The sequence below is a fragment of the Phalacrocorax aristotelis genome, chromosome Z (genome assembly GCF_949628215.1).
Source record: "Phalacrocorax aristotelis chromosome Z, bGulAri2.1, whole genome shotgun sequence".
Classification (NCBI taxonomy): Eukaryota; Metazoa; Chordata; class Aves; order Suliformes; family Phalacrocoracidae; genus Phalacrocorax; species Phalacrocorax aristotelis.
Genome location: NC_134311.1, coordinates 60,975,766 through 61,003,051, shown reverse-complemented (window position 1 = coordinate 61,003,051; position 27,286 = coordinate 60,975,766). Strand labels below are relative to the sequence as shown.

Genomic DNA, 27,286 nt, shown 5'->3' with positions numbered 1-27,286 from the left:
TATCATCATTTTTGTTGCTGATTACCACGGCTTCTTTGTTTTATTTGGAGACTTGTAGGAGGTACACTACAAAGATGACACGATGGGATGCCTGATGAAAAACAGTGTCATATAGTAGCACATATACAGGAGCCAAATATAGTGCAATAAAATGAAATGGTGTGGTTAATTTGGAATGTCTGTAAAGTTTCAGACCCAATATTTCCAAATTAATATACTGAGGAAAGGCAAAACATGAGAACTCAATAGCAGTTGTAGGCCGTGTTTGTTAGGGCAGTTATGTCATGAGCTCTGTTGCATGAAATGGTGTTTTATAATGGGTAGGAAACATTGGAGTGAAAATTTGATTTCAGGAAGTTGCTGCAAATTCTCAGATCCTCCATGAGCTGAAAAACATTGGATAAAATACGTCTATCTGAGTTTAAGTATTAAAATAAATTAAAGTGTCTGTAGTTGGAAGTCTAAATTATTATTTAGATGCCTAAATATAAATAAGCTGATGAATGGATGCAATCAAATGCAATGCTAAATATATTAAGTCCTCACACCAGTATTTTTTCGTAAATAATTCTGCCATTGGAGGGTGGCATGATAATATATCATTATTTCACAATGTACTAAATCCAACCTACTAAAATCCCATTTTTTTCCTTAATACATACATTTTAGTTCAGTTGAGCATTGATTTCCATATATTTCTGAATGTATCTAGATAGTGAATGTGACAGGATACTTGTTTCTTTGTCTGAAGTTCTGAGACTGGGTATGGATTATGCATATAATTACTTTTTCAATTACTAAAATTACCCAATTAAAGATGAATTATCGAAAAAAGTAATACTGGAAGATAGCATTCTTAAATCCACATGAAAACAAAATTCACACATGGTGTAAGAGGCATAAAAATCTTAGACTTCAACATGTTAAGATGATTTTTAACTGGTCGACACTTGGTCAATATCATAACAGCTAAAATCCAGATTCACAAAACCAAATTTTCCCATTAAAACAGCAGTCAAAAACACAATTAACCTGCTACTTTTAATATGTCTCAAGTATTTAGTTGTATACTAAATGAAAATAATACTGTAATTCATCGTTTGATAACTAAAATCTTATTCACTTCCCTGAAGGTATTACTTGCCTACAGAGAATATAGCTGGATACAAAGGCAAACAAAACCAACTTTTGAAACATTTTTTTCCTAGCATCCAGACACACGTATCACTGGGGTATATGACCTTCTGTGCTTGATGCTTCTACTGTAACCAGAAAGGCTACTTTACTTTGAAGGTCTTGCCCAGTTCTGAATGTGCAGGGTATCTTACAAACGAGCTGCATTTTTTCCAGTTCAAATGAAGTTAAGCTCTGAAAACTTTAAATTGCTTGTGAATAACAGAGGGTGTATTCACATCACCAGAAAACAAATCACTCTTACAAAACTGATGGTTTGGGAACTCACTCTTTAAAATCTGTTCCAATGAATTTGTAAAGAAAAATTAATCCAGTAATAACATGGAATAAGACATGTGAAAGGAATGCAGTATAAAATGTTATGACACAATGTGGAATACCTTTTTTCCTGAAATGTACTGAAGATTATGTGATTGTTCAACTAGGCATACAAGTGACCTTAGAATTTCACTAAATAACTGTTGTGTCAAGCCCAACAACTTGTGAAGGACACTCAGACTTTCTGTTAGAGTTACATCTACAGGATAAACACAGGTAAGCGATTTAATCCTTAGCTACTAACAGCTACTAACATATTTAAAATAGGTCTGTATTTCTGATAAAATATCAAAAACCATTTGTTAGTGGCTTAAATTATGAATTTGATAAGTGGTATATAAAAATCATTAAATCAGGAGCTACATTTCATTGCAGATGGAAAGGGTTAAAGTCAGTAAGACTTACCTGTTTTCCTGAAGGGATAAACTGTCATCTTTCATTTCAAAGTAACCCAATAAAAATGAGAAAATACTAAATAATACAATCTAAACCAATTGCTTCAGACAATTGAAAATATGAAGCCATGCTACTTCAGAAAAAAAATAAAACCTTCCACATTTCTTGTAAAATTACTGAATAAAGTAATTCTGTAGAATTAAAAGTTGTGATATAAGAAGACTAGAGATCATCCTTTTGAGAGATTACTAAGCTAACTAGAACCAAAAGGAACAGTTCCCTTCAGATAGCTGATTTTGAGACTCATGTATACTCAGTATAGTTTTCCAGTGGTTGAATATCTTTAATATTCAGGCAATTGTTTTAATCAGTTCTCAGCAGAAAAGGATTACTGCCTAAATAGGGCAAAATACTAATTTTCATACCATTTTCCCATACTGATCTTTAGAAACAGTAATAAGTTCTCAAGGCAATCTAGGAATATCAACTTAGCCAGTTCTAAAAGTAGAGAAATAAACACCCCTTCCTTCTGTTAATATTTATAAATGTTTTATAATATAAATGGATCACACACTTAAAAATGCTTACAAGTCTCCTAAGCAAAATTATTCATTCCTTTTTCAGATGCTGTGTTTCGTTCTATCCACTCCTTTCAAAGTTTTTATTTTGTGTGCTCCATTTTAATAATTCCATGGAGTGAGTCACACAAGGAAAATTATTCTGCATATTAACAGCTACTGACCAGTAGCTTTTACTTTTTTACTCGAAATATTCTTTCATTTTTTAAAGGCTAAAATGAAAAATATCTTAAATCATTCTGCTATTATTAGAGTTAATCCAGTAATAAAACAAAACAAAACAAAATAAAACATCATGTATTCAGTTAAGGTTTCAGCAGAAAATATTGAATTAATATTACCATAAAAATTGTCACTTAGCATAGTGTACAACTGAAACCTAACTATTTCTGTTTTAAAGAGATGAAACTATGATAAGCTGTAAATTATATTTGATGACCAGCATTCTTCAGTTTTGTAATTGTCAGCTTCCGATATTTTTAGTGGTTCTCCTCTCCTCTCCCTCTACAATTCTTGCCCACAAATATTATAGTGAAAATATCAAACAAAATAATAAAACTTCATGTATAGACCTGGACAATTCTTTGGTTGTCCCTGAATGCCAAATATGTGGATGTCAAGTAAACCTGTTTTATAAATGAAACAGCATAAATAATAAGTAATATTTAATGAACACATTTAATGTAATAATAATTAATTTTTTCTTCATTATTAAACTATTGTTTAAGAGGTAGACAAGTAGGGTAATTTTTGCTGAGTCAAAGTGCAGGTATGGATTAACACTTCCCAGAGTAAAGAAGATGGCTCTTTGTAAGCAGATAAGAGTGAAGACACTGTAGAGGAAATGCATGAACACTCAACAGGTGCTTTATGAGTGGAAGAAGCTTCAATTTAGTTCTATTATTGTGGCATGGGTTTCCAAGAATATATAAATCAGGATTATATCCAGACACAGCAAGACTTTTTGTGAATTTTTTTATGTGATCCTTCAAGAAATAACTTGACTCTAACGTAGCCTGAAAATGACTAGTTAAAAGATGTACTCTACTTCTAATGAGATATAGTGTTTCAAAGTGTTTTCAGTCCAAAGGAACAAAACAGGTAGCACATCCAAAGGACAGAGATATGAAATAACTTCATTTACAGATCATACACTGAGGACAAAAGGCAGGCCTTGGCAAGATCCCACACTTCAAATATAAAAAAAGTTTGATTTTAATCGGTTGCAGTAATATTAAGGTGACTATATTAGTTATCTGAAAACACAGGTTAAAGGATCTTCTTATTCTGGAACAACAGGTTAAAGTCCCAACAGGATACTTACCTGTCTAGGACACACGAAGTGAGCAATGACAGTTTACATTAGCTCATACAGTTAAATTATCTTGCCTGTGCAGAAGTTTTGCATGCAAAAGTGCCATAACTATTGTGTGGAAGACTACAGAGCACATCAGTGGTGAGGGATGTTATTTACATATACAGATACAAATTTAACCTACCCATAAGAGGTGTTGTCAGGCTTAGCTGACTAGTGTATCTGGAGAACTTTCAGCTTTTGACATGGAAACATTACAGAAAGTTAAAGCACTGCTAATATAAATTATAAACAAATAAACCCTTGCCCTATTTGCAAATAGTAGAAATATTTTAATCTCTTCACTGATATTCAGCATGCTGAATGTTGGTTAGGTGCCACCAGGCAGATAAGGTGTCAGAAATATAAAGGAAAAGGCAATAGATACCTTAAAATTAAACTGTTTCATTCAGTATCTTACTACATCTTACTACACTCATTCTAACTTGAGCGATAAACTTCAACAGTGCCTGAAGGAAAGTAACACCTGTCACTGAGCATAAGAATACAGGGAACAAGGTGACCTTTCATACTTAGCAGTACTGTGAAAATCTACTGGCCACAGAGGATTAAACAAAATTCTTTGGTCTTAAAAAGATTTCTTCTTAGTTTAAGAAATCATTATTTTTTCCCCCAAATTCAGGATCAAATCCAGACTTCCAACGGAATAACAGAGATATTCCTCAACAGTTTTTATGTTAATGTCTTAAGTATAAAATATCTAAAAACTTGTTAAATACTGTGCTGAAAAGCAGTTCAGAAAGAAGGTTTTTTCTTCCCCCACTATAAAATACACAAAATTTTCTAGAACAAACACAAGTAAATATCTACATGAAATATTTCACCCTGGTTTGGGTTAGAAGAGAAGAGCATAGCACTGGTCAGACTCAGTTCCCCATGATACCTTAGTGAGCTGAGATGACTCATGTCCTAAGAACATAACAAAACATTTCTTTCATGCATTAACATTGAGATCTTCATTTTCCATCAGTTTTCTTCACAGTTACATATTGTCCTATTCTCACAAAATGGAAGGCCCTGCATAACAATGGAAAGCCAACCTATTTTTGGCTGACTGAAAACCATCTGGGGTTCTATAAGATGTACAAATAAACAATTTAGTATCATTGTTTTAGAATACTGCCAAAAACAGAATACAGAAGCTTATTAACAGTTGCATTCATTCAGGGATTTACTAAGGTGCTTTTCAAAAAGCTAGTTAGTCATCAAATTAATCTGAACTAAAGGATAACATGTATAACCATGCATCTGCATCCTTTTGCAAGATGAAGTATATAGAACAATAATGATCAACTCAAGTAAATATAGTGGGATTAAAAAGGAACTAAGAAAGGATTTTTTTTCTTCATTCACTGCCTTGGTAACCAAATTAAATTTCATGCAATCTTAATAGGCCAAATGTTGACAGAAAAGGATGGACAGTCATAGATTAAATTTTTGATTCTGAAGATTTATTGTATTCACATGTGGATTATTTTCAAATTTTTACAGGTTTAAAGTCAGATATTCTTGAACACAGGTTTTTCACTTTTATTTTTCCTATGGTAAAGCTAAAAGGCATGTGCAATATTTGTTTACAGAATTAGGCAAGCCAAAATTGAATACCACGTTTATCTTTATTTGGTTTGGCATCAAAAAGGCAGATAAAATGTAATGGAAAGAAAATCTAGGTTATATAATGGATCAGTAAATGTTTCTAGAATTGTTTTCACTGTGAATGGCTGTAAGCTGCATATTATTAAAACACAATTTATGTTGTACAGTGCATAATGTGTAAGTAGTTATAAAATCGTACTCCTCCTCTTATTATCATCACAAATGTTTCTCACTACTGCTAGGACTAACTTTATCCTCACCTGGGACACCACTTACCCCAACCACTGCACCCCTTTAATTGTATATATTTTGTATTTGCTTCTCTACAATCCAAACTGTTTTAAAAAGCTTCAAATGAAATGCCTCTTTTTGTCTACTCCAATCTTAGTTTTATATGCCATTTAGAGTCCATTCAGATTATAGCTACCCTTATATGTCTGATATAGTTGTGCTCCCATTCATACTGCCTGGAACATATATATTTTATAGCTGCTTTTTGCCAGTAGTCAGTTCCTACCTATTACCAACATTACCAGAAGGGTTCAGATACTGGAATTCTCATTACACTTCCAAAAGCTTGTGGGTTCACATTCAAACCCTACTCTCAGGGCCATCACTTTTTGGCTATTCTTTCCCTAAACCCACATAGAGGACCAAACATGAAAAACACATTCACCCCCTTGACTGGTTACACAACATTAAAATCCTGGACATTCAAAACAATAAATTATATTTCAGAAGGGTTCATTTTTTTTTTTATCCCCCATGACTTTTTCTCCCCATATTCCATGTGAGATGGGCAGGAACTAGCACATGAAGGCATAATGCGTGTCTCTAAGGTACAGAAAATTCCTTTGAAAAGCAACATCTCTAAAGTACACAAAATTCTTAGTCCTACTTCTGAAATACTTGGTTCTGTATGCATAAAAAAGTTACAAATATTATGATATATGTGATGCTGGCCACAAAACACCTTTGATGTGTTGTATCAGCATCCAGGAAACATGATTAAAGATGATCAACTAATATTTGTATTAAACAAACACAAAACTAATTGGGTCCCATGAAAGATATCCTTTCCCTTATCTTCATTATTATCCTTTAATGGGCATCTGGAAGTAGCTTAAGGGGAGGTTATAGACATATAGAAGACTTCTCTTTGAGCCAATTCTATTTATACCTTATAGAAAGGGATGGCATACCTTATAGGCAATGCCTAGATTTGGAAGGTTCAGAACTAAAACAAAAGCTATGACAGGCAACTCAAAACCCTGGTACCCATAAATGCTCCTTACAGACCTACTGTAGCATGAATAAGCAAATTTGCCAGTTCTCTGAGAGTTTAGGTGAACAACAGCATACTAAAAACATTTCCATTCTCAATTAAAGTCTATGATTCAGTAAGCACAAACATAGGCATGGTATAGCTTGCATTTGGTTAAAACAGTAAACATAGAACATATGATTATCTCCATATATCTTCCCAGCAAACACTTCTGCCAGTCTTTCCTAGACAATAGGTCGACGTGCTGTGGCAGACAGCAAGGGGCCGGCAAGAAGCACACAGGGAAAACACGTAACTACCTCTTACAGAAGAGAAATAAAAACCAGTCGGTGTGCTCCAAACCCCCTTTAGCAGACTTCAGGGTTCACATTTGAAAACCGCTTAGTCAGAAGATGAACCCCGGGTGTTAAAAGATGCTTAAAATAATTTCTCTAAGTTATTAAAAACAGAAGTAGGCCAAATTCTTAGAAGAGAATGGAAACGGTCTTCCTGCTAGGTTTGGACTGCAGTACCCTTTTCAACACACTTTGCTAAATAAACCACCAAAACAAAAGCATGAAACACGTTCAAGAACACATTATTCATTTTTTAGGTGATGTGGTTTGCAGTTGGCTCTAAAAGGATTTTCTGTAGACTAAAATGGTCTTATGGAAAAGTGGAATAACACGTCATTAAAAAGCCCCAATAGATGCGTTCAAAGGAGAGCGTGCCTGCTGATTGTTCGTTAAAATTTGGGTGCTGAGAGCAGAGGAGCCGGCGGCGCCTCGCCCCCGCCCCGCGCTCTGACGGGCGGCTCCCGGCTCCTGCCATTGGCTGCAGGCGGAGCAGCCGGCGCCTCCGACGGATGACACCCGGCTGACGCCAGCGCCGGTGCTGCCAGCCTCCGGGGTCTCGGCTTTTGTCTCTGAAATACAACTTTGAAATACCATAAAAAGAACTTCGCCAACACATTTCCCAGGGAAGATCCTTTCTCAGGTTTTCCTGCAAATCACTTACGTGCAGAGGCTGACATACACTAAGGGCAAATCTGTCAAACAAACGTGCACCCTGAAGCCAATCCCTTAACTTGAATGCATTCTTTTTTTTAAATGAGCTTCCATAATATGTTTGTTTCTAATGTTTTGAAAGACTCAGTATTTACCCAAAAAGCAAGAGTTTTCTGGGGAAGTATTTTTGCCTTAACTAATAATAGTCGTTAAGCACTAATCAAGACATTAATTCCAACATCAGGAGCAAGGCATGACACAACCACCACTGGTAGAATTTATAAGCAAGTTAACTGCACTATATTGCAAAGAAAGTTACAGAGAAAGATTTTTCAGTGAGCAAGAAATATAGATGCCTGTGGTTCAAAGAGGAAACAGATGTTTTAATGATGATAAAGGGATTTGAATGACATATGATTGTCTTCTAAGCAGCCACATTTGAGAACCTACTACACAAATGCATTTACTAAAGATTACTGAATTATCATATGAATGAACATTTTTTTCCCGTTTTCAGGTCACTTGAATGTATATAAATAAATAAATTCCAGGACAAACAACGCAATATCATAGGGGGAATATATGTCTTCATTATTTCCCTCAAGACACACTAAGAAAGAAATGGGAAGAAGTGTGCTTTTAACACAGGAAGAAAATACATCTCCCTGCTCAGGAGGCTTTTATCATGTAAGAAAACATGACCACAACAACACAATTTGTGTGACTTGCCTGTTTTGTAAAGGCAAAGGGGTGCCAAACTCATATTACTTCATCCTAGTATCTCTGCAAGATTTTAATTTTTCTCGTAGCCCAGTTAGTCCTCATTTGACATTAATGTAGGGAAAAACATAGCATCTGTCAGTTGCCACAGTATTTTGCAAACAAGCATTTTGAGTTTAAGAACCTGTAATGTGTATTGATTACTCACCATATCCATGAATGCCTCCTAAAGGGGAAATTATTCACGTGCATCATGTTCACAGATCTTCCAGCATCAGTGTTTTCCTTGTCAGACAGATTTATCTGTTATGGCATTCATAGATGCATTCCAGAACAACTGCATGAGCAGCTAACAGCAGGGATTATTGCAAGAATTACTGTAATCCACAAAAATAAAAATTTCCAGGATCCGAAGAAAGACTTCTCACATGGTTTTCTAGGTATATGTCCATCCATTTATGCATCACTTGCTACTTAAAAAACATTAAACTAATGTTACGACAATGCCAACAGTTTGCCTTGATAAAAATCCAAGTGCTTTGACTGGGAATTAAAGCATCTTCATATGCAGCATTTTTGACAGTTGGAAAAGGCTAGTCAAAAGGTAGTTTCTTGTCATCCATGCCAAATCAGTGGTTAGGGGGAGATGTGTAACTTCAGATTGCTTTCCCATGTTCAGAAATGAATATTGCTTTTTCTTCTTTCTTAGACACATATTCATCAGTGATAACTTTAATGCAGTTTTCCTTTCTTACAAGCCCAGGGAACAGGGTGATGCTTAATAGCCATGTACTACAAACCCAAACTTCTTTCTGAATTTCGTACTGTGGATTTATTTCTTCAACTAAGAAAGAAGGAAGGAAGTATGCTTCTTCCGCTCCATAGGTCACCACTACAGTTAGATACCATTATAAGACACAATCGTATCATGATCAAATTCATTTTTGCTGTCTAACCCCATAATAAGGCTGGCTGCTCCCTTTAAGTAAAATGACTAAGCTATCGACTCTTTCACTGCAGAATCTAGTTCTATTTTGAGGTTATACTGTATGTAAAACCACGTACATTAATTTGTACCTTGCAAAATGAAAGCAAAGATTTAAGTCCTGTGTTACCTAAGCATTCTTTCTCTGCTGTCCTTTTTTCCTCAGTTCGGCTCACAGAGAGTAGTTATCACTCCTGATGCTCTGGTAAATATCCTCGGGAAGATTCTTAAGCCCAAGCTAAAGAGACGGCGTGTATTTTGAAGCAACGCAGGCAACAGGCTCTTGCTTCCTTCTCCCTGACAAGATCTGCCAACCTATCCCTCGGGCTTCTTGTATCCTCGCCCAGCAGCAGCTCCGGACACTTGCGGACTCCGTGGCACTTACTCTGCAGCAGACTGGGCTCGGCTGCGGTGAGGGCTCTGCCTGCCAGAGGCTGTGCTGGCGTCAAGGGGGCCCTCTAGGTGGGTTCTCCTGACACAGCACATCCTGCCCTGCCTCTCCCACCGACGGATGGAGGGGAAGGACGGGGGCATTGGGGAAGAACAAAGCGGGAGAGCCTTCCTTAAAACAACCTATTTCTCCCGGGTGACTGAAAGCAAAGAAAATTTTGCACGGAAAAGCAAAAATCTGTAGGAAAAGATACGTGCAGGAAAGAGAGTGTTGATCTCTACTGAGATGTAAAAGATTTCTAGACAAGCTGGTATACTTCAGTGTGCCCAGGCCATACATCGTTTGCTTGCCATTCTTTTTAAATGCTTTACGCTGCACTAAGACTTTTTAAACTTCAAACGACCCCTTGCCCTTTTGGACAGGAAATCTGCAGTATGGAAGCCAGCTGCAACTTCAATGACATTAAAACATGTGATAAGACTGTGTATTTGATTAGGGTGTGGGCAGACTTGGAAGTAACATGATAAGGTATTGCACTGCACATTTTTATGGATCTTATTTCCCTAAGCTCAGTTCTGTTGCTGTCACAGCTCTATTCTACAATACCCCAAATTAGCCCTAGCACAGTTGATGCCATTCTGAAGGAAGAATAAAATATTAAACTACTTTAATGTCACAATGTGTTGACAGTGAAATAGTATTTATTTCAATTCAGTAATAAAAAGGAGCCTCTACTGCTGCACACATTTGTATATTACAGTACTTTGAAGACTTGGAGCACCAAAATACAACAGATTCAAAAATTTAAAGGGGCTCTAGCATCATTTATGCCCTATTACTCTATGCAGAAGGTTCCGTTTTCTTTTGTCATCTAAATACAACCATGATAGAAAGCAGACACTAAGAGTTACAAAAAGTGAGAATGGAAATTATCCTTTTCTCACTAAGAAATATATACAAAACATAGTATATAATATATATATATTCAGTATATTCATATACATATATACATATACATATACATATACATATATATATATTCAGTATATTCAGTATAACTTTTAAAAGGACCAGGTAAGACCTTACAACTGTTATGATATGTTCATGCTTTATGTAAAAAGTACTAATCACCCCCACCGCCCCCCAATTACTTTAGGAATATATACCAGAGACATTTGAAAAGAATACAAACAAAACTGCAGAAACTGCAAGGTTGTGTGACTAATCTTAGTATAAAGAAACATTATATCTAACTAATCCAGTTGTCTATTGCTTTCTCTAGATCCAGTTATTATGAAGTATTAACTACACTAAATGCTGCACAAATATGCACGATCATTACTACTTCATATTGTCCTTACCTAACTGAATACTTGCCTGATCGTCCACGGGCACTGACATTTTCAACACTAGACTTACTTAATGCCTTTTACTATCTTGAGAAAGATCTTCTCAACACTGACCAGGCACCTAATGCATCTGAAATCTGCTAATAAGTCTATTCTGGATCTATACGTCAATTTATCTGGCTTTCTCTAGTATTAAGTTCAGCACAAAGCATAGCACCCATTGACTCAGCTGATTTCATTAAGAAGCAGAGTTGCAGGAGAGTCGGCATATATAAAGTTACTGTGTACCATTACAAACCAGGTAAAGAACTCACCAGCAAAGTGGAATACACAATATAGAGGCTTTCCAGAGCACGGATAAATTAAAGCCTGAGACTTTAACCAGTAAAGAATTTTTTTTATATTTTCAATATAGGCTGACTTGTGAAATTCTTCCAGTTCAAGCCCATAATAGTCTGCTAATCAGTTCACCTTGAAAAGAATAATGCAACAGCTAAAGACATTGTGACATTAACTTCAGTGGCACAATTTTTTTTTGACCAGATAAACATTTTGGTATCACAGAATCATAGAATCATTAAGGTCAGAAAAGACCTCTAGGATCGTCAAGTCCAACTGTCAACCCAACAATACCATGCCCCCTAAACCTTTACCCCTTGTCCTGTCACAACAGTTCCTAGTAAATTATGATAATGCTAAGAGAGGAAAGAACTGCTGCTCTACCAGTGTCAGATTTTTATTATGAAAATCAACAAAATGAATGCAAATATATGATAAAAACCATACAGGTCATGAAAAACAAACTGTACTGGGGCATACAGAACTACCATTCATATGCTAAGAAAAAGTCAAATTTTCTGAAAAGATCAGTTTCACTTACTAAATCTTTTGATTTTTATAAAAAGGGGTAAAAAAAAAGTAATTGAATCAAATATTTTGGTGACAATGTAATAACATATAGGGCAAAGCATATATCTAGGAAGGTAAAACTAATGCTTTAAGAAATGCTGAAAAGCCAGCTCTTAATAAGCCACCTATTAATACAAGTACACAAAATTTCATCAGAGTCATTGCTAAATAGTGATAATAAACAATGGTAGCTTTTTTGAGACAACATGCAAGATGACCTGGTGACCTTAACCAGCAGATTCAGGGTAAGTATCAAAAAAAATCCTTATCAAACTTGGTAATATTATAAAAAGTCCTTTAGGAAGAAGGTTAAAATAAAAATTCTTTTAAAGAAATAAAAGGCAAAACATGGCATTTTTGCATGCATTTTTTAAAGAGTAGAGATTACCCAAAACAGAAGGAAAGAGCTGAATAAAAATTAAGTCACTTAAATGTTAATATTGATTCATCTGCAGTATTATGAAAATATAATGTATGGATGTGACAATTCTCCATACTTGGGATTAATGTCTGTATTTTGAGTGTTAGGATCCCTTTGTTATTTACGCATTCTCCATGAAAACCATATAGATTAAAAAAAATCAACTTGATTAATGAAGTAGTAAGAAATGCATCCCGCTGCACAAAGTTAAAGGAAATCATCCAAGTCACAGGTCTTTAGTTACACAAAATTTTTGGTCCACAGAAGTTATCTTCAATAATTATAGCGTAGAAAGTAAAGACACAAATTTGTCTCATCAGAATCCTCAACAGAGTGAGCAGGTAAGCCTGATAAGCTCCTTACCACATTTTAGACTGCTTTACTCACAGGCAGGTGTTATGTGAGTGTCTGTCAAGCCAAGTAACTTAGATTTTTGTCCTGTCTGCTTCTTCTGTCATCCACCCTGCATGGAAGTTAGCTCACTGTCAGACCCTCTTCTGGAGTAAGTAAACTATTCCTTCAGAGAGAAAAACCTGTGCAACTTGCTAAGCATTTTGCTACAAGCAGCCCAGATAACAGTAGGTTTATTTGTCTCTACCCTTCCTATACAGTCTTGTTGCACGCCTACAGGCATGCCACCCTCAGATACCTTCATGACAAATCATAAGGCAAGTCACATGCATTTTGGTGTCATGCTATAGAAACTCCATTCCAGAGGACTCTGACAAATCCTCTCATGATTTCAGACACTTTGAACTGAAAAATGACAGAGAAAAATTGTTTCTCTGTACCCAGAGAAGGTCTAAATGAGTGCTATGCATTGTGGATATAACCCACTCCACATAACTTGCCCTGAGGGCTTGAGAGCTTGGAGCCATAATTAACTCACTGAAATTAATACTAAAAGTGAAAACTTAAAAAAAACCCATACAGTTCACTTTTGAACAACAATCACATATTGGGTAATGTTGCTAAGAGCTTGTGGCTATCCCTTAAGAAGAAAATGAGCTTAATTATCAAGTATATTTTTGTTCTGAAAATTATGTGCTTGACTCCAAACGTAATTTGAGCAGAACATTCTCTGTCCAAGCCCCAGCCCTTTTAGAATTCCAAAGAATCTTCAGATCTAGAACTCTGAAAAATTAATATCTTATGTGTCTTCTATTAACTTCTTTAGCTTCCTCTTAAATTCCTAACTTATGTCTCTCTCTCTGTTTTTTTCCTTGAATTAGGGCAAGAGATGGTTTCAGGTGATCTTGTTCTAAAGCATAAGATCTGCTCAGGTGTATCAAAAATAATTATTGTTCCTCATCTCACTTGGTAAACATCAGTTCTCACTATACTTTTGCTGTGCCATTTATTTCTTATAATTGAAGTAAAAAGATCCTTAAAGTTGCATAGATTTAAAGTGGAATAGATGGAGTGGTGTGCAAAGGAATGCCAGTACATCTCAGGGAGATTAACTACCTTTTTGTCTCATATGAAAATAAATAGTCCTGCTCTCCTTGATACTACCAATTGGTGATGCCTGAAGAAAAATAACTGTCCTGCACAGTCTGCCTCCCTAGATTAGGCAGCACTGGTTATGCTTACAGACTCATCTCTTCCCTGTTGCACCAGATAGGGTTCAGGTGCCTTAAAGATCACCCCATAAATATAAACAGAAGCTTTACACATATGCAGAAAAAATGTAAATAGGAACTGCAGATCATTGTTCTCTCTTTTTCCATTTGATCCCTTTGACTGCCCACCTACTGATCCAAAAATCTCTTTTTTCTTAAGAAAAGCAGGGAGAAGAAAAGTTCTAAGTCCAGTTCACTGACAGAGATTTAATATATTAAAATGGGGTTAATTTAAGCTCATATTTATCATTTTGCCTCCTATGTCCTAGCTATCTTATTTACGGTCAGAAGCAGAGCTTGAGCTCTCTGTAAAGGGTCATTTTATTCAACTCACTGCTATGGAATATGTGGCTGGCACTACATTAGCAGTTTGGATGTACCTGCTGGGAAACAGGAAGTGACTTCTGGTAACCACAAATTCTAAAATTTTACCTCAGTGAAGATATACGGTACAAGTGAAATTGCCACAGTTTGGCAGAAGTCGTTTAAGAAAACCAATTGTTTTCACAATTGTAAAACTGAAACATTGAGAAAAAATGACGGTTTTTTATTTATATAATGGTAATAAACTGAAGTAATATTAAATACACTTCCAGTGAATAGTCATAACCTATTCTATAACATGGCGACTACTATGTGTTATTTTTAGCCGTACTCTATTTCAAACAGAACATAGTTCAGAGTACTTGACTCTTAAACAACAAGGTGGAATGAAATTTCACTTGTTCATACTTCGGAAAAAGAGAAATGCAATTTATTCCTGTAAATATTAGTTACTGTAGTATGATACAATATTATATCCATTCTGGATGAAGAAGCTTAAAGCGAAACAAAGCACATGATTTAAGATAATTCTATGTATGTAAGTAGTTTGTCTTCATTTTAACAAGTGATGCTAAAATAGGGATTATTTCTTTTGCTCACAAACTTATCCGATAAAACTGGTTTCTATTTTCACTTCTTTTTTCCCAAACCTGGGTACACTAAGAATGTTGTGAGGATTGCATGTGAGCCTACAGGACAGAGTTGACAAAACAGTGGTTGCCAGCAGCCCATACTTAGGTTACTTGAAAAAAGGTATTGATAACTTCTAGAAAGACTCCTACTCTTTCCTATACAAGATGTTGTTGACATGAGTATTCAAAAGTAGCTGAGAATCTTGTATGAGAAAACATAAACCTTTTTGTCAAATTAGAACCTTTGATATAGCTTTTCTGAGAAAAAAATCCCTGAAAAAGATTAGTATAATTTCTTTCAGAAATCAGAATATGAAGTCAGATATTTGAGAGGTAATGAATGAAAACCTTTTTTATTTGTCCTGATTTGCCTTGATTTTGCTGGTTTTAATTTTACTTATGAGTAAAGAATTTCTGTCTGTCTGTAACTTAGTCATCAATAAATTTATTACGTCAAAACCTTCAGGGCCTGCAAAATCAAACCATTTCAACATTGAGATTATGTCATTAAAAGGGTTAGGAATTACAAAAGTAATATAAGTACAGTTGAGTCACTGAACTTGTCTTTCCCTTGTGGTCAGCCTATCCTTATTGACACAAATATTTTCTTTCTTAGTTTCAAAAAGTTTCAGGCCTTAAAACTTCTAAGCACTCTATTCCCTCCTACTGAACTACTCCAGGATCCTGTTATCTGATTCCTCTCTATAGTGATAGTTTCCTAACACTGAGTCATATTAAAGTGTTACTAGTGCACTCCTACAGCTTACTGTATTTAAGAAAATCATGAATGAAAATACTACATGAAGTCCTGGCACTCTAGTGGTGTCTTACTTGGGAAATAATACTTACTTTCTGACAGTACTTTCTTTCTTTGTTTCTCTTACTAGCTCCTCACCTGCTTTAAAATTCTTTTACTGATACCCATGTTTTCCATTTTAAATAGCAATTTCCCAAGTAATAGTTTAACAAAGATCATCTACATAAGTCCACCTACTACTTTGACTGGAAAATAAGATTTCTGACAGCAACTTAATCTATTAAGCACACATGATTTTATCTCATTTTCTGTTTGTCTTGATGTCTAGTCTGGTCTTAATAACTTTACTTATTTATTTATTTAATTTAAGGAAAAGACAGTGGTACTTGTTTATATCACTTCCAGTCTTTTTAAATACAAGTAACAAATTTACTATTATACTATTCCTGATTTTATGATCTTATTAAAAATCCCTACTACAAGACTGAGATTTCCTGTACCAGTTCTTTCAAAGTTCTTGAGCAATGATTAACCAGATCCCATAGCTTAAGAGCATTAATGCTTGAGCTTTGCTTCCATATCAATTGTAGCAATTTAGATTTACATACCTTTGTTCCTATTACCTATCATGCCTGCCTTGATGCTTAAAAGAATTTTCCTAATTAAAACTAAGACAAAGAAATTTATTCCTCCCTTTACTGTAGTTCCAAACCCAACCTTATAGCATAAGTTTATGCTGCTGTTTCTCTTTCTTTCTATTGCTTTTACAGTTTATGCACCTTTTGTTTTCTGTTGGTTTATTGAGTATTTGATAAAGAAATCCATCAGATTTATCTTGTCAGACTACTTAATCCTTACCAGAGTTTACAGATTCTTTTTCAACACAAACATGGGAAGTTTAGGTTTCTCATAATATCATAATTCCTGGTACTATTTTTTTGAATAAAGTTGGGATACATCTATCCAAATACAAGCATTCTTGCAAAAGACCCCCTTCTACCTAGTAACATTCACTCAAACAATTCATTTCCATCTATGCAACACCTTCCTTTCATTCCATTGTTTTTTTCAATTTGTAGATCTCTGATTCCCTTTCCCCTATGAGTGGATGTGCAGATCCCATAGAGCAAATTTCTATATTTAAGTTATTTTCTAATTGCTTTTCACAGATGCCTCTAGAACCAGTCCAACCCCCAGAAGCCTGCAGAGCACATGTATGAAGAACTTGTACAAACTGCATAATGCTGTCCTGCTACCTTTACACTCAGGTTCTTGTTAATATTATTTCATTATTTGGTAGGACAGGAATTATCATGGTAATTACCTTTTGTACACAAATACTTCTTTTTTGTCAGATGTGCACAAAATATGAATGTGTAATTGTATATTCCTGTCTGGCAGTTTCTGGAATTAAGTAAGTGACAACTTGTATTCTAACAAAAATACATATATTTGTAACTTGGGTTAGAGCTTATCATTAAAAACACATCGCAGCCAGTGTCTGCTTCTTAAGTAAAAAGTGGTTAAGAATCAGTCCCTAAACTTCTCTGTTTTCTCAGAATTTAAGGAAACCACATATTTAAATTGCAAAGTGCCCAAATGAAAGCTAATTCAGATAGCAGTTCTGTCTCCCAGCTGCAAACGAGAGGAAAATCTAGACCTTTTATAGTATTAAGAGATTCCCTGTTAAGAGATACTGTTCCAGGAATAGTATACAGATGTTGCTTTAATATATACTGCTGGACGAAAAATTTGTTGTTTGTGCATATGTAGCTGGAATGTGTATAGACAAGTACTCAGTGATAAGTACATAGTATTTTATAGCAACATAGAACCACAGATGCTTAGGGTAACTAGGAAACATAAAGGACACAAGATCTTTATCTCAAATGTTTTACAGTCCTAAATTAAGTAGAAAACAGTGGGAAACTATTACTCATTACATAAAGAAGTGTACTAAAATGTTCTTAACAGAAGCGGAATAATAAGCTGATTATAAAGTACTCAATGAGATTTATTAAATGAATATGGGCCAATATTCCCTGTATACAAAGCCATTCTTGGTTTCTTTTTAATTTATTTAGAGGAGTACAATAAAGAGCAAACATTTGACAATCTAAGTAGCAAACCTCTCTGATTTGCAGATTGAAGTACAAATTTACATGAGTTTATAGCAGCTTTTTGTAAAGACTGAAGTCCAAATCCTGCTGCATTTACATCACTGAAAATGCTGAGTAACCTAGTGCCATCCATGGTGTTAACCACTCTAGTGTGATTGTGAACAGAGAAGTCCTGAGAAGCCTCACTGATTATTTCCTCAAATACATATAATGCGAGAAACGGAAGTCTTCCCCCACAACATATCTCAGACTGTGAAAAGTATAATGCTAAGAAACTGGAGAATCAGCTTTTATGAAGCACACAAAAGATAAAAACATGCCTGTTTTCCTATATGCTCCTAATGTTTTGAAGACTCCTAAATTGGGCATCTCTGAGACAGGCAATGACTTCAGCTCCTTTAGAGAACTCTAAAGCAGAATGGTCTCCTGTCAGGCTACTGAAATATTCTTCAAAGAATTCCCTCCATTTAGCAAATTATTTAAGCAAGATGAGACAGTGAGACACAATGGGACTCATACACTTTAAGTTAGGCATATATTTGATGTCTTTGCAGAGTCAACTGAATCTATGCCTAGTTCCCCATTATCCCTGGAGACTGATAGCAAAGTGTTGCACTGTATTCTATGCTTACATGCTAAATATTAGATCTAGTCAGGGAAAGTGAGAAGTTATTTACTTTGCAGCTCTAATAAAATATTCCTGCAAACATAAGTCACCTCTGTGACATTAAAAATAAATAAATTAGATGTTTGATTATTGAAAATGGAACCATATAACTGGTACAAAGGCAGGCATCTTCAGGTCCAGTTAAAAGATTAGGCCTCTAAAGTCTAGCCCTCTGATCATTGGGCTAGACTTTAGAGGCCTAACGCTTGGGAAATTTGGAAAGGTGTCATGACATTTTTTGTTCTTAGTTTGTTTTGCCAACATGACCCATCAGAAACATAGAAACTTTTTAGCAGTACAGAAAGCCAAGGCAACACCATTTGAAGTAGAAAACACTTATTTGGCATGCTATGCCTGAGCCATAGTGACTGTGCTGCCCTTACTATTTATCCAAAGCTACCTACACTAACATAGACTATTTGCAGTGCCTCAGTAATAACTATCAAGTGCAATATAGACAAAATCTAAGAGAGCTTATTAGAAAAATTAATCAAGAAAATGGATAATTTGAATGTTATCTTTCCCTATGTGTTCATTTTTCAGAGTACTTCTTTTAACTAATGTTACTAGAATACTTTTTTTTCCTGATAGTCTGATAAGTAGCTATAGTTCCTCTAAACAGTAGTTTTAAAAGCTCTTATTTGTGTCTGCTTTCATATAAAATCCTCCAACAAAGTTGCCTATAGGAAAAATTATCTAAAATAAAGGAGAAAGAGAGCATGCTTTCAAAGTCTATTTTGATGATGTTCCCTATTTTCAAAATTGTGCAGGTCTTTTTTGATGATTAAATGAAACAAAAATATTTGTCTGTATAAGTCCCAAATATTTTTTCCTTAGAAAGTGATCCCCATAACATGTATTTCCTGGCATCTTCTGAGAAGATTTCTGATTTTTTCAACTCTATAGCTTGAAAGCTTGTGCATATGCAGAAATAGAACAGATGTTTATCGGTAATCATAGGCCACAAACTCATTTTTTTGAGTAAATGACGTTGTCTTTAAAGGAGGATAGCAGCATTGATATGTTTACATTCTCAAAAATTATCCCTCAGTTAATGTAGATAACGGGACAGAAGCATCTCCCTACTCTATGGAATGACAGTAAAGCTGTACACATAACTTCTTACTGCCCTCATGATTTGCATTTTAAAATAATGAAACTCTGTTCTGTGCCCAAGGTATTTCTCCTGTGGATTAGGTAGATAAGTCATTGTGGAAATTATCTTTAGCACTTTAAATATAAGACAAAACTATAATAAATATGACTTACAGCTTCCTATTGCAATACTAAGCTAAAACTGAAAAGCTACTGAATGACTTCTTCACAAAATACTGGTTTAGGTTGCCAACTAAATAAACCTGTTATCAAAATTCAATATATCATTACAAATATAGCCTGATGCCAGCATCTGACTACCTTATATCTTCTCACAAAGACTCATATTAATGTATTTTCTCAGTTATCAACTTTCAACTTCTTCCAATACTAGATGACACAGAAAATTGTTGCTGGACCATTTTCTACTACTTATTGTTACACTTTACTGACACTTCATTCAGAAGACTCTCACTCTCTATAAAATATTCTGTTGAGGAAAGAATGAATTAATTTCTTGGTAATGAAATGATTCATATTGCATTTGACACAGGTCAACCAAAAACCTGTATTATTTTACAGATTTTTGTTATGAGGAAGACAAGTTTACTACTTATAAGAAGGCTCAGAAATTTTCCAGTTTTCTCAAGTGATATTGGGTTGCAAAAAGATTGGAAAAAGCAGTTCTAAGCACTCATAATAAATGTGTAAACTCTAAAAGGTAAAACTTTAACTAATTGACATTTTTAGAACTTTTCTGGTGGTTCAATCTCTTGAAAGTATATGATGTAATACTCTTGTTTTAAAAAACAAAACCCTAATGTGAGCTCAGATTTTCCAAAGAAAAAATTCAGGGGAAAACCAGTATTTTTCATACCTAGGAGAATAACAGAACTGCCTAAATTAATGTTTGAACATCTGATTTTCTCCTTTAGATTGCTGGATGTATCGCAGCTCCATTGAATGAACAGGAATTTGGAAAGCTCAACGCTTGAAAAATTAGGCAGTTTCTGACCTTTTCTTTCCTATCACATAGAGTTTCTTTCTGTACTTTGCTTTTCTAACACTTTTAGCTTCCATATTGCCATTTCCTTCTGCTCATGAGAGATAATTAACAAAGAAAAAACAAACCATGGTATGAACAAAACCCACACTGTTGTTTTCCATGTTCTGTGTATCTATCAATAGTTTTGAGTGATGCACACTAGGCTTGTAACACTGAAACCCAAATTTTTTTATTAAATTTGGACAATGTCAGGTTAAATTACTGCAGAAATAATACCCAACATAAAATTGCCAGTTGCTACTTAAGGGAGGAGGTGGCTGTTGTAGATTACAAGTGTGAGTAATGGCCCATCTGGGCAGAAACAATGACATCTGTATAGAAAGGAATGCTGCCTAAATCCAAGATCACCTGCTCCTCCTCTTAGCCTAGATCTTAGAGAAGAATATTCAGAAATGGATAGGAAACTACCAGTTCCATTATTTGAGCAGTAAGTACTTTTCTTGATTCATCTTTTAGAGAGCTGATAACGGAACCTAGTTTATTTTCTTTTTTATATGGAACAAAATTTGAAAAAGAAACCCTGAAACATCTGTGGATAAATGAGCAATAAAGTTCAGAGGAAATTTTCAAACATATTTTGCAATAACTACTGTAACAATAATTATTTACAACAACTACCATCAATTTATAGCATAAACATGTAGCATAAAATTCATGTTTTCACAGCTGGCAAGAAATAGTTACATTGATTACAGGATCACAGAATCACAGAATGGCAGGGGTTGGAAGGGACCTCTGGAGATCGTCTTGTCCAACCCCCTTGCTTGAGCAGGCACACCTAGAGCAGGGGGCACAGGACTGCACCCAGGTGGGTTTTGAATGTCTCCAGGGAAGGAGACTCCACAGCCTCCCTGGGCAGCCTGTGCCACTGCTCTGTCACCCTCACAGGAAAGAAGATTTTTCTCATGTTTAGCTGGAACTTTCTGTGTTCCAACTTCTGTTCATCGCCCCTTGTCCTGTCATTGGGCACCGCTGAAGAGGGTCTGGCCCCATCCTCTTGACAACCACCCTTTAGGTATTTATAAGTATTGACAAGATCCCCCTCAGTCTTGTCTTCTCCAGGTTGAACAAACGCAAGTCTTTCAGCCTTTCCTGATCACCTTTGTGGCTCTCTGCTGGACTCTCTCCAGCAGTTCCCTGTCTTTCTTGAACTGGGGAGCCCAGAACTGGACATAGTACTCCACATGTGGCCTCACTAGGGCAGAGCAGAGGGGCAGGATAACCTCCCTCGACCTGCTGGCCACACTCCTTTTTTTTGCAGCCCAGGAAACCATTGGCCTTCTCGGCCACAAGGGCACACTGCTGGCTCATGGTCAACTTGCTGTCCACCAGCACTCCTAGGTCCTTCTCAACAGAGCTGCTTTCCAGTAAGTCAGCCCCCAACCTGTACTGGTGCATGGGGTTGTTTCTCCCCAGGTGCACAGCTTTACACTTGCTTTTGTTGAACTTCAGGAGGTTCCACTTGGCCCAGCTCTTCAGCCTGTCCAGGTCTCACTGGACGGCAGCACAGCCTTCCGGTGTATCAGCCCCTCTTCCCAGCTTGGTGTCGTCAGCAAACTTGCTGAGGGTATGGTCTGTCCCTTTGTCCAGGTCATTGATGAATAATGTCAAACAGGACTGGACCCAGCACAGACCCCTGGGAACACTGCTCATTATGGTCCTCCAACCAGACTCTGCGCTGTTGATCATGACCCGCTGAGCTCTGCTGTTTAGCCAGTTCTCAATCCACCTCACGCATCTAACCCACACTTCTTAAGCTTACATTAATTGCAGAAAAACAGTTCTAAACTAAGAGGTGTTGCACCATAATAGAAACACAGAAAATTATTACATGCAAAAGTGTTTTCCTTCAATGTCAGCAGACCCAAATGTAATTTTTGATGTTAAATCAAGTAACATGAAATTTTGTCATGTAGGTTTTCTATAATTAATTCAGAATGTTTAAAATTTTACCTTGCAGTCACTAGTGGAGCTCATCATGACAAAATCAAAGCATGTTTCAGATAATTTTACATACATTTTATAAAATAACAGGCAGAAATTGAAGTGCATTGAAGCATCATGTCATAGTGCTTCCACTGTTTGAACTATTCTTAGACATTCTATTCTGGGACATTTCATAGGCTTATGAATATTTTCTGAATCTCTTAGTTACAGTGTTTTTCATTCAGTCTTTATATATTTTCCCATGTTCATATTTCAACAGTACACAGATGCCTTCTACACATGAAATATTATACTCTATAACGGAGCATTAACAAATGTTTTTACAAAAAATTATGCATAAGCTCTACCTAAAAGGATGACCAGAAAGTTTTCAATACAAGGTTTTTTACTTTAGCATTGTACGGTACCTGGTCTGTGTCTCACAAAAAAATCATTCCTGGAGAAAACATTTTCAATCTTAGTTAGATCTATCTTACATGATTTTACAAAGATCAATGATTCTTTATAAAGTGCTTTAAAGATGTAAAGGTAACCATGAATGCCAAGTATAATTAATATAGCAACACTGCAATAAAGCAATGGTGTATGTAGCACTGCTCAATAATAAATTCCTTGGTGATACTTAGATACAAGTTTGAGGGCCAATTGCAACTAAATATTAGAGTGTACTATTTTTAAACCATGACACGACTCATGGAAGAGCATTTCATCATCCTTCATGAATTTTTTAAAGAATATATATAATATGAAAAACTGAACAAAGTTCTTTGAATATGATAGGAAATAATGCTTAAAGAAAGTCTCCCTAGTAATTGAAGCCTTAATATGCCATCATCAAGATTTTCATCTGAAAAAAAATACATGGAAATAATTATAGAGAATATTTTTAAATTATCAGTTCTTAATGTATTTCTTAACAGAGTTGAAAACTGAACAGAATGGCAATTCTTTATTTCCAAAAAGTAGTCAAGGAACTGGGATCTCCCATGACTATATAAGGAAGATCCTATGACAGGTGGTATTGTATATTACCCATGAAGTTAAAACTACACATTCTAAATTAATGTCAGGTTCAAGACCCATGTGATAAATTTCTTTAATTAGTTTGGACAGGGAAGTTTTATGGGAGCAATCTTTTTCATTGGCTCTAAATTTACTGTGATGTTTTAAATGTTGTTATCGGAATACTCTTACACTGACCCAGGTGAAGTTTGTAAACAGGCCCTCCTTGTTTATAACAATGAAAAGATAGCTGTCTGTCCTGAAAGAGATATAATGGAGGTTGCATCGCAAGCTCATTTGGTTTCAAGCCTTTTTCTGCAACTGCATTCAAGATTTGTTTTTAAGTCCCAAAATATACACATTTCTTAAAGAACATGTTTCTAGGCACCTTCTAGTTTTGGATCAATTTAATTGTTACGATTTCAGGTTTTACAAGTTACCAAGGTTGTAACTGAAGAGTAGTACAACAGTGGAAAGCTTTGACAAATGATAAGGAACAATGCACCTAAAATGTCTGGCTGTAGACAATAATCACAGAGTCACATGAATAGCAGAATTAATCATAATTCCCATTAACAGTCTCATCAAAACTATAGGCACAATATGACAAGGGTTTGGTACCTTCAGATCAGAATGTGAGGCCTGAGGTTCATTCTAACCCTGACATTTTATGTGTTCTGAAGGCACAGAAAATTACTGATATCACAAATAGTGCTTAGTCAAACACTGCATTTGGGCATAGTAACCTAAAATTTTCAAGGGGCCATAAGATACAGTGTGACTTAAACATTGATGTCTTAGGTATGAAGTTGGTGGCATTATTGAAACAACATGGTATCCAACCACAACTAAAAAACAATCATAATTATGAAAATATTCATTATAAAATATATCCAGAAGTAAGATTTTTTAAAAATATAAAAATGTAAAAAAATCTTACAGAATCTGAGGCATGTTCTTAAGCTAGGCTTAAGGATATGCCCCTGCTTGTTCATGTGTGGCTCAGGTGAACATACAGCTCAGTCAGGTGATAAAGACTCTAGATTTACATTCATTTTACTGGGAAAGATACTTTTTCCATAGGACTCTATTTTTAAATTGTTCATAAAAAGCTATTTTTTCATGCAATTCAATTTAATTCAGGTATTAATGCAAAAAATATAACTACAGATTTTGGGGACAACATTATTTTCTCCTCTTATAAGAACAACACCCCCACCTCCAGCACTAAATTTATATAATTTTACTAATAAACTCTCAAAAGATACTATTCCAGAAAGTAGACTCTCTCTTTCTGAGTTTTAGGTGTGTTCATATGATAACTATTTTGCAAATAAATAACTATCTTATAGAAATCTCAAGGCAAGACCTGGAGGACACAGATTGAGAATTTTCTACTTATTTCAAAATATATAGCCAAACTGTGCACATTTGTTAAAAGTTGTGTAACTTTCAGTGTCTTTAGGCAATTTATAGGCATACACATATGCAGAAATAGCTGAAGGTACTACAGCCCAATCATGTTCAATACTATGCCTGATAATCAGCTGACAAGCTTATTGAAAAGAAAGCTGAAAAGTGATGACAGCATTACTCCAGAAAAGCAAAGATCTGAAATGGCCAATGCTTATAAGAAACTGTAAACACCTGCACTACTAAAAGTGGAAGCCCTTATCCATGATATGGAAGACGTTTTAGGACAATTGAACAAAACATGCAAGAATTCACTGTAAGGGTATACTGCAGCTTGTTGCATACTTGGAAAAATAGAAAACATAAATTGGTGGTCTTTCTTTTGCAATAAGAATAAATCAATTCTTGGGAAGATCAGCCAGTTCTGGTTTATTAGGGTTTTTTATTTGTTTTTAGGGTAGGTTTATTTGCCTGTGTTTTGGGTTGTTTTTGGTTTTTTTTAAGGCACAGGGACAAGCAATGCTTCAATGATCAACATTTGTACTGGTCTGAAGGTCAGACTGCCAGCAATTCTGCAAGCCCATACATCTGAGTTAATAATTGCCTTTCAGGTACTGGTGAACTAAAAAAATCATTCCAATGCCATTTAGAATCATAGAAGCATGAAACAGCCCAGGCTGGAAGGGACCTTGAAAGATCACAAGATCCAACCTTTCTTGGGAAAGAAAGACAAGATTTGGTAAAAAAAAAAATGTTAAGAAACAGAAGGGTTGTAAATGCAAACCAATATTTATTGTCATTATTTTTAGGTTTTCCCCAGATTGTCCCCTAGAATTCTCTGTAGGATATATAAAATAGTATGGCTCATGGATTTTAAAACTGTGAGAGATACTACAGCAGTTTTTTAAAAAAGTAAATGTCAACAAAGTCTACCTCAGGAATTCCCTCACCTGATGTAATAACATGCCATTTAAAAATTTGGGCTGTTTGGTTTTTGTTTTGATTTTTTAACAGAGCTACTCTAGAGACTTCAAATGTTGGACAGCTTATTTCATATTTAAGTGGTTTTTTTCTTTAAATATCTTTATATATTTTGCTAACTTTACACAGTGATGGAATATTGTTACAGTTTTCCCTACCAGGTTAGAAACCATATACACATTCAGTATTTTAGCTCTGTGTAGTCTCTTGTAGTCTTTCCACAGTTAATATCCAATAATTATTTTAATAATTATATAATAATACCTTTCATGGACAGAGTGTGACTTTGCCCAACACTGCCTGCTCAAAGATTTGGCACAGGCCACTATTAGAATATGCTGTTCTGTTTGGGTAATAAACTCAAGCCTGAGCAACAAGGAAAAAAAACCTTCTGAAGAACAAGATGCATCTCTGATACGAAGGTTTACCAATCAAAAAATTCGAGTAGAAATACCTTCCTAGACTCAACTATAAACCCCTTCCTATTGATTGGTTTGATAAGTCAGTGACCTGTCCTATAGCAGGTCTATTGATGCCATGAAAATATTCTCCAGACTACCAAGTCATTCTTTGAAACATCTGTGGTATTGCACTTTTCTTAACTAATGGTATCAAGAACTGGACAATTTTCTGGTTGTAGTCACCCCAACACCTTGAACAAGAATATATCCCTAATTATAATCCCCTTTTTACATTGCTAATGACTAACTACATACATTCCCTTTACCAACCATTACAGGCTTTATCCTTCAGACAGATTCCTACTTTTCCTTCCATCACAATCAAGCTGAAAAGAAATCTGACAGTGTACAGTAAATGATGTAGCCCATTACAATAGACAAGTCCGACCTGTTACATACGTGAAAAGAATGGAATATCAACAGCATTTGTTTTAAACAGAAGTTGCAATAAACTGCAGCATATTTGTAAGGATCATGTAACTAAAACCATTCCCAGGAAAGCTTGTTACATGGTCAATATACAAAGGTGGGAAAACCACGTATAAAAGACATGTATACAAGAGATTCATCATGTACTTATCTGCAGTAACTGTTCTCCAAATACTTTTCAGTTAGCCCTAAATAAGTGGATAATCAATAATCAATAATAAACAAAGTATTTGTAAGAGTTCTCTATATTTAATGAAATGAAATTTT

General features: G+C 35.3%; 1 protein-coding gene across 3 annotated transcripts in view; it reads right to left on the bottom strand.

Annotated features, from left to right (window-relative positions):
• The window catches only part of PDE4D (phosphodiesterase 4D), a 613,857-nt gene that overhangs the window by 282,447 nt on the left and 304,124 nt on the right, over positions 1-27,286 (bottom strand). Inside the window, exon 1 of one of the 3 annotated variants that reach the window (XM_075078149.1) lies at positions 8,657-9,849. The exons of the other annotated variants lie outside the window; for them this stretch is intronic. Coding sequence (XP_074934250.1) covers positions 8,657-8,703 — 47 coding nt within the window. The 5' untranslated portion in view covers positions 8,704-9,849. Of the gene's footprint in view, positions 1-8,656; positions 9,850-27,286 lie in introns of those variants that run through there. 3 annotated transcript variants of the gene reach the window in all.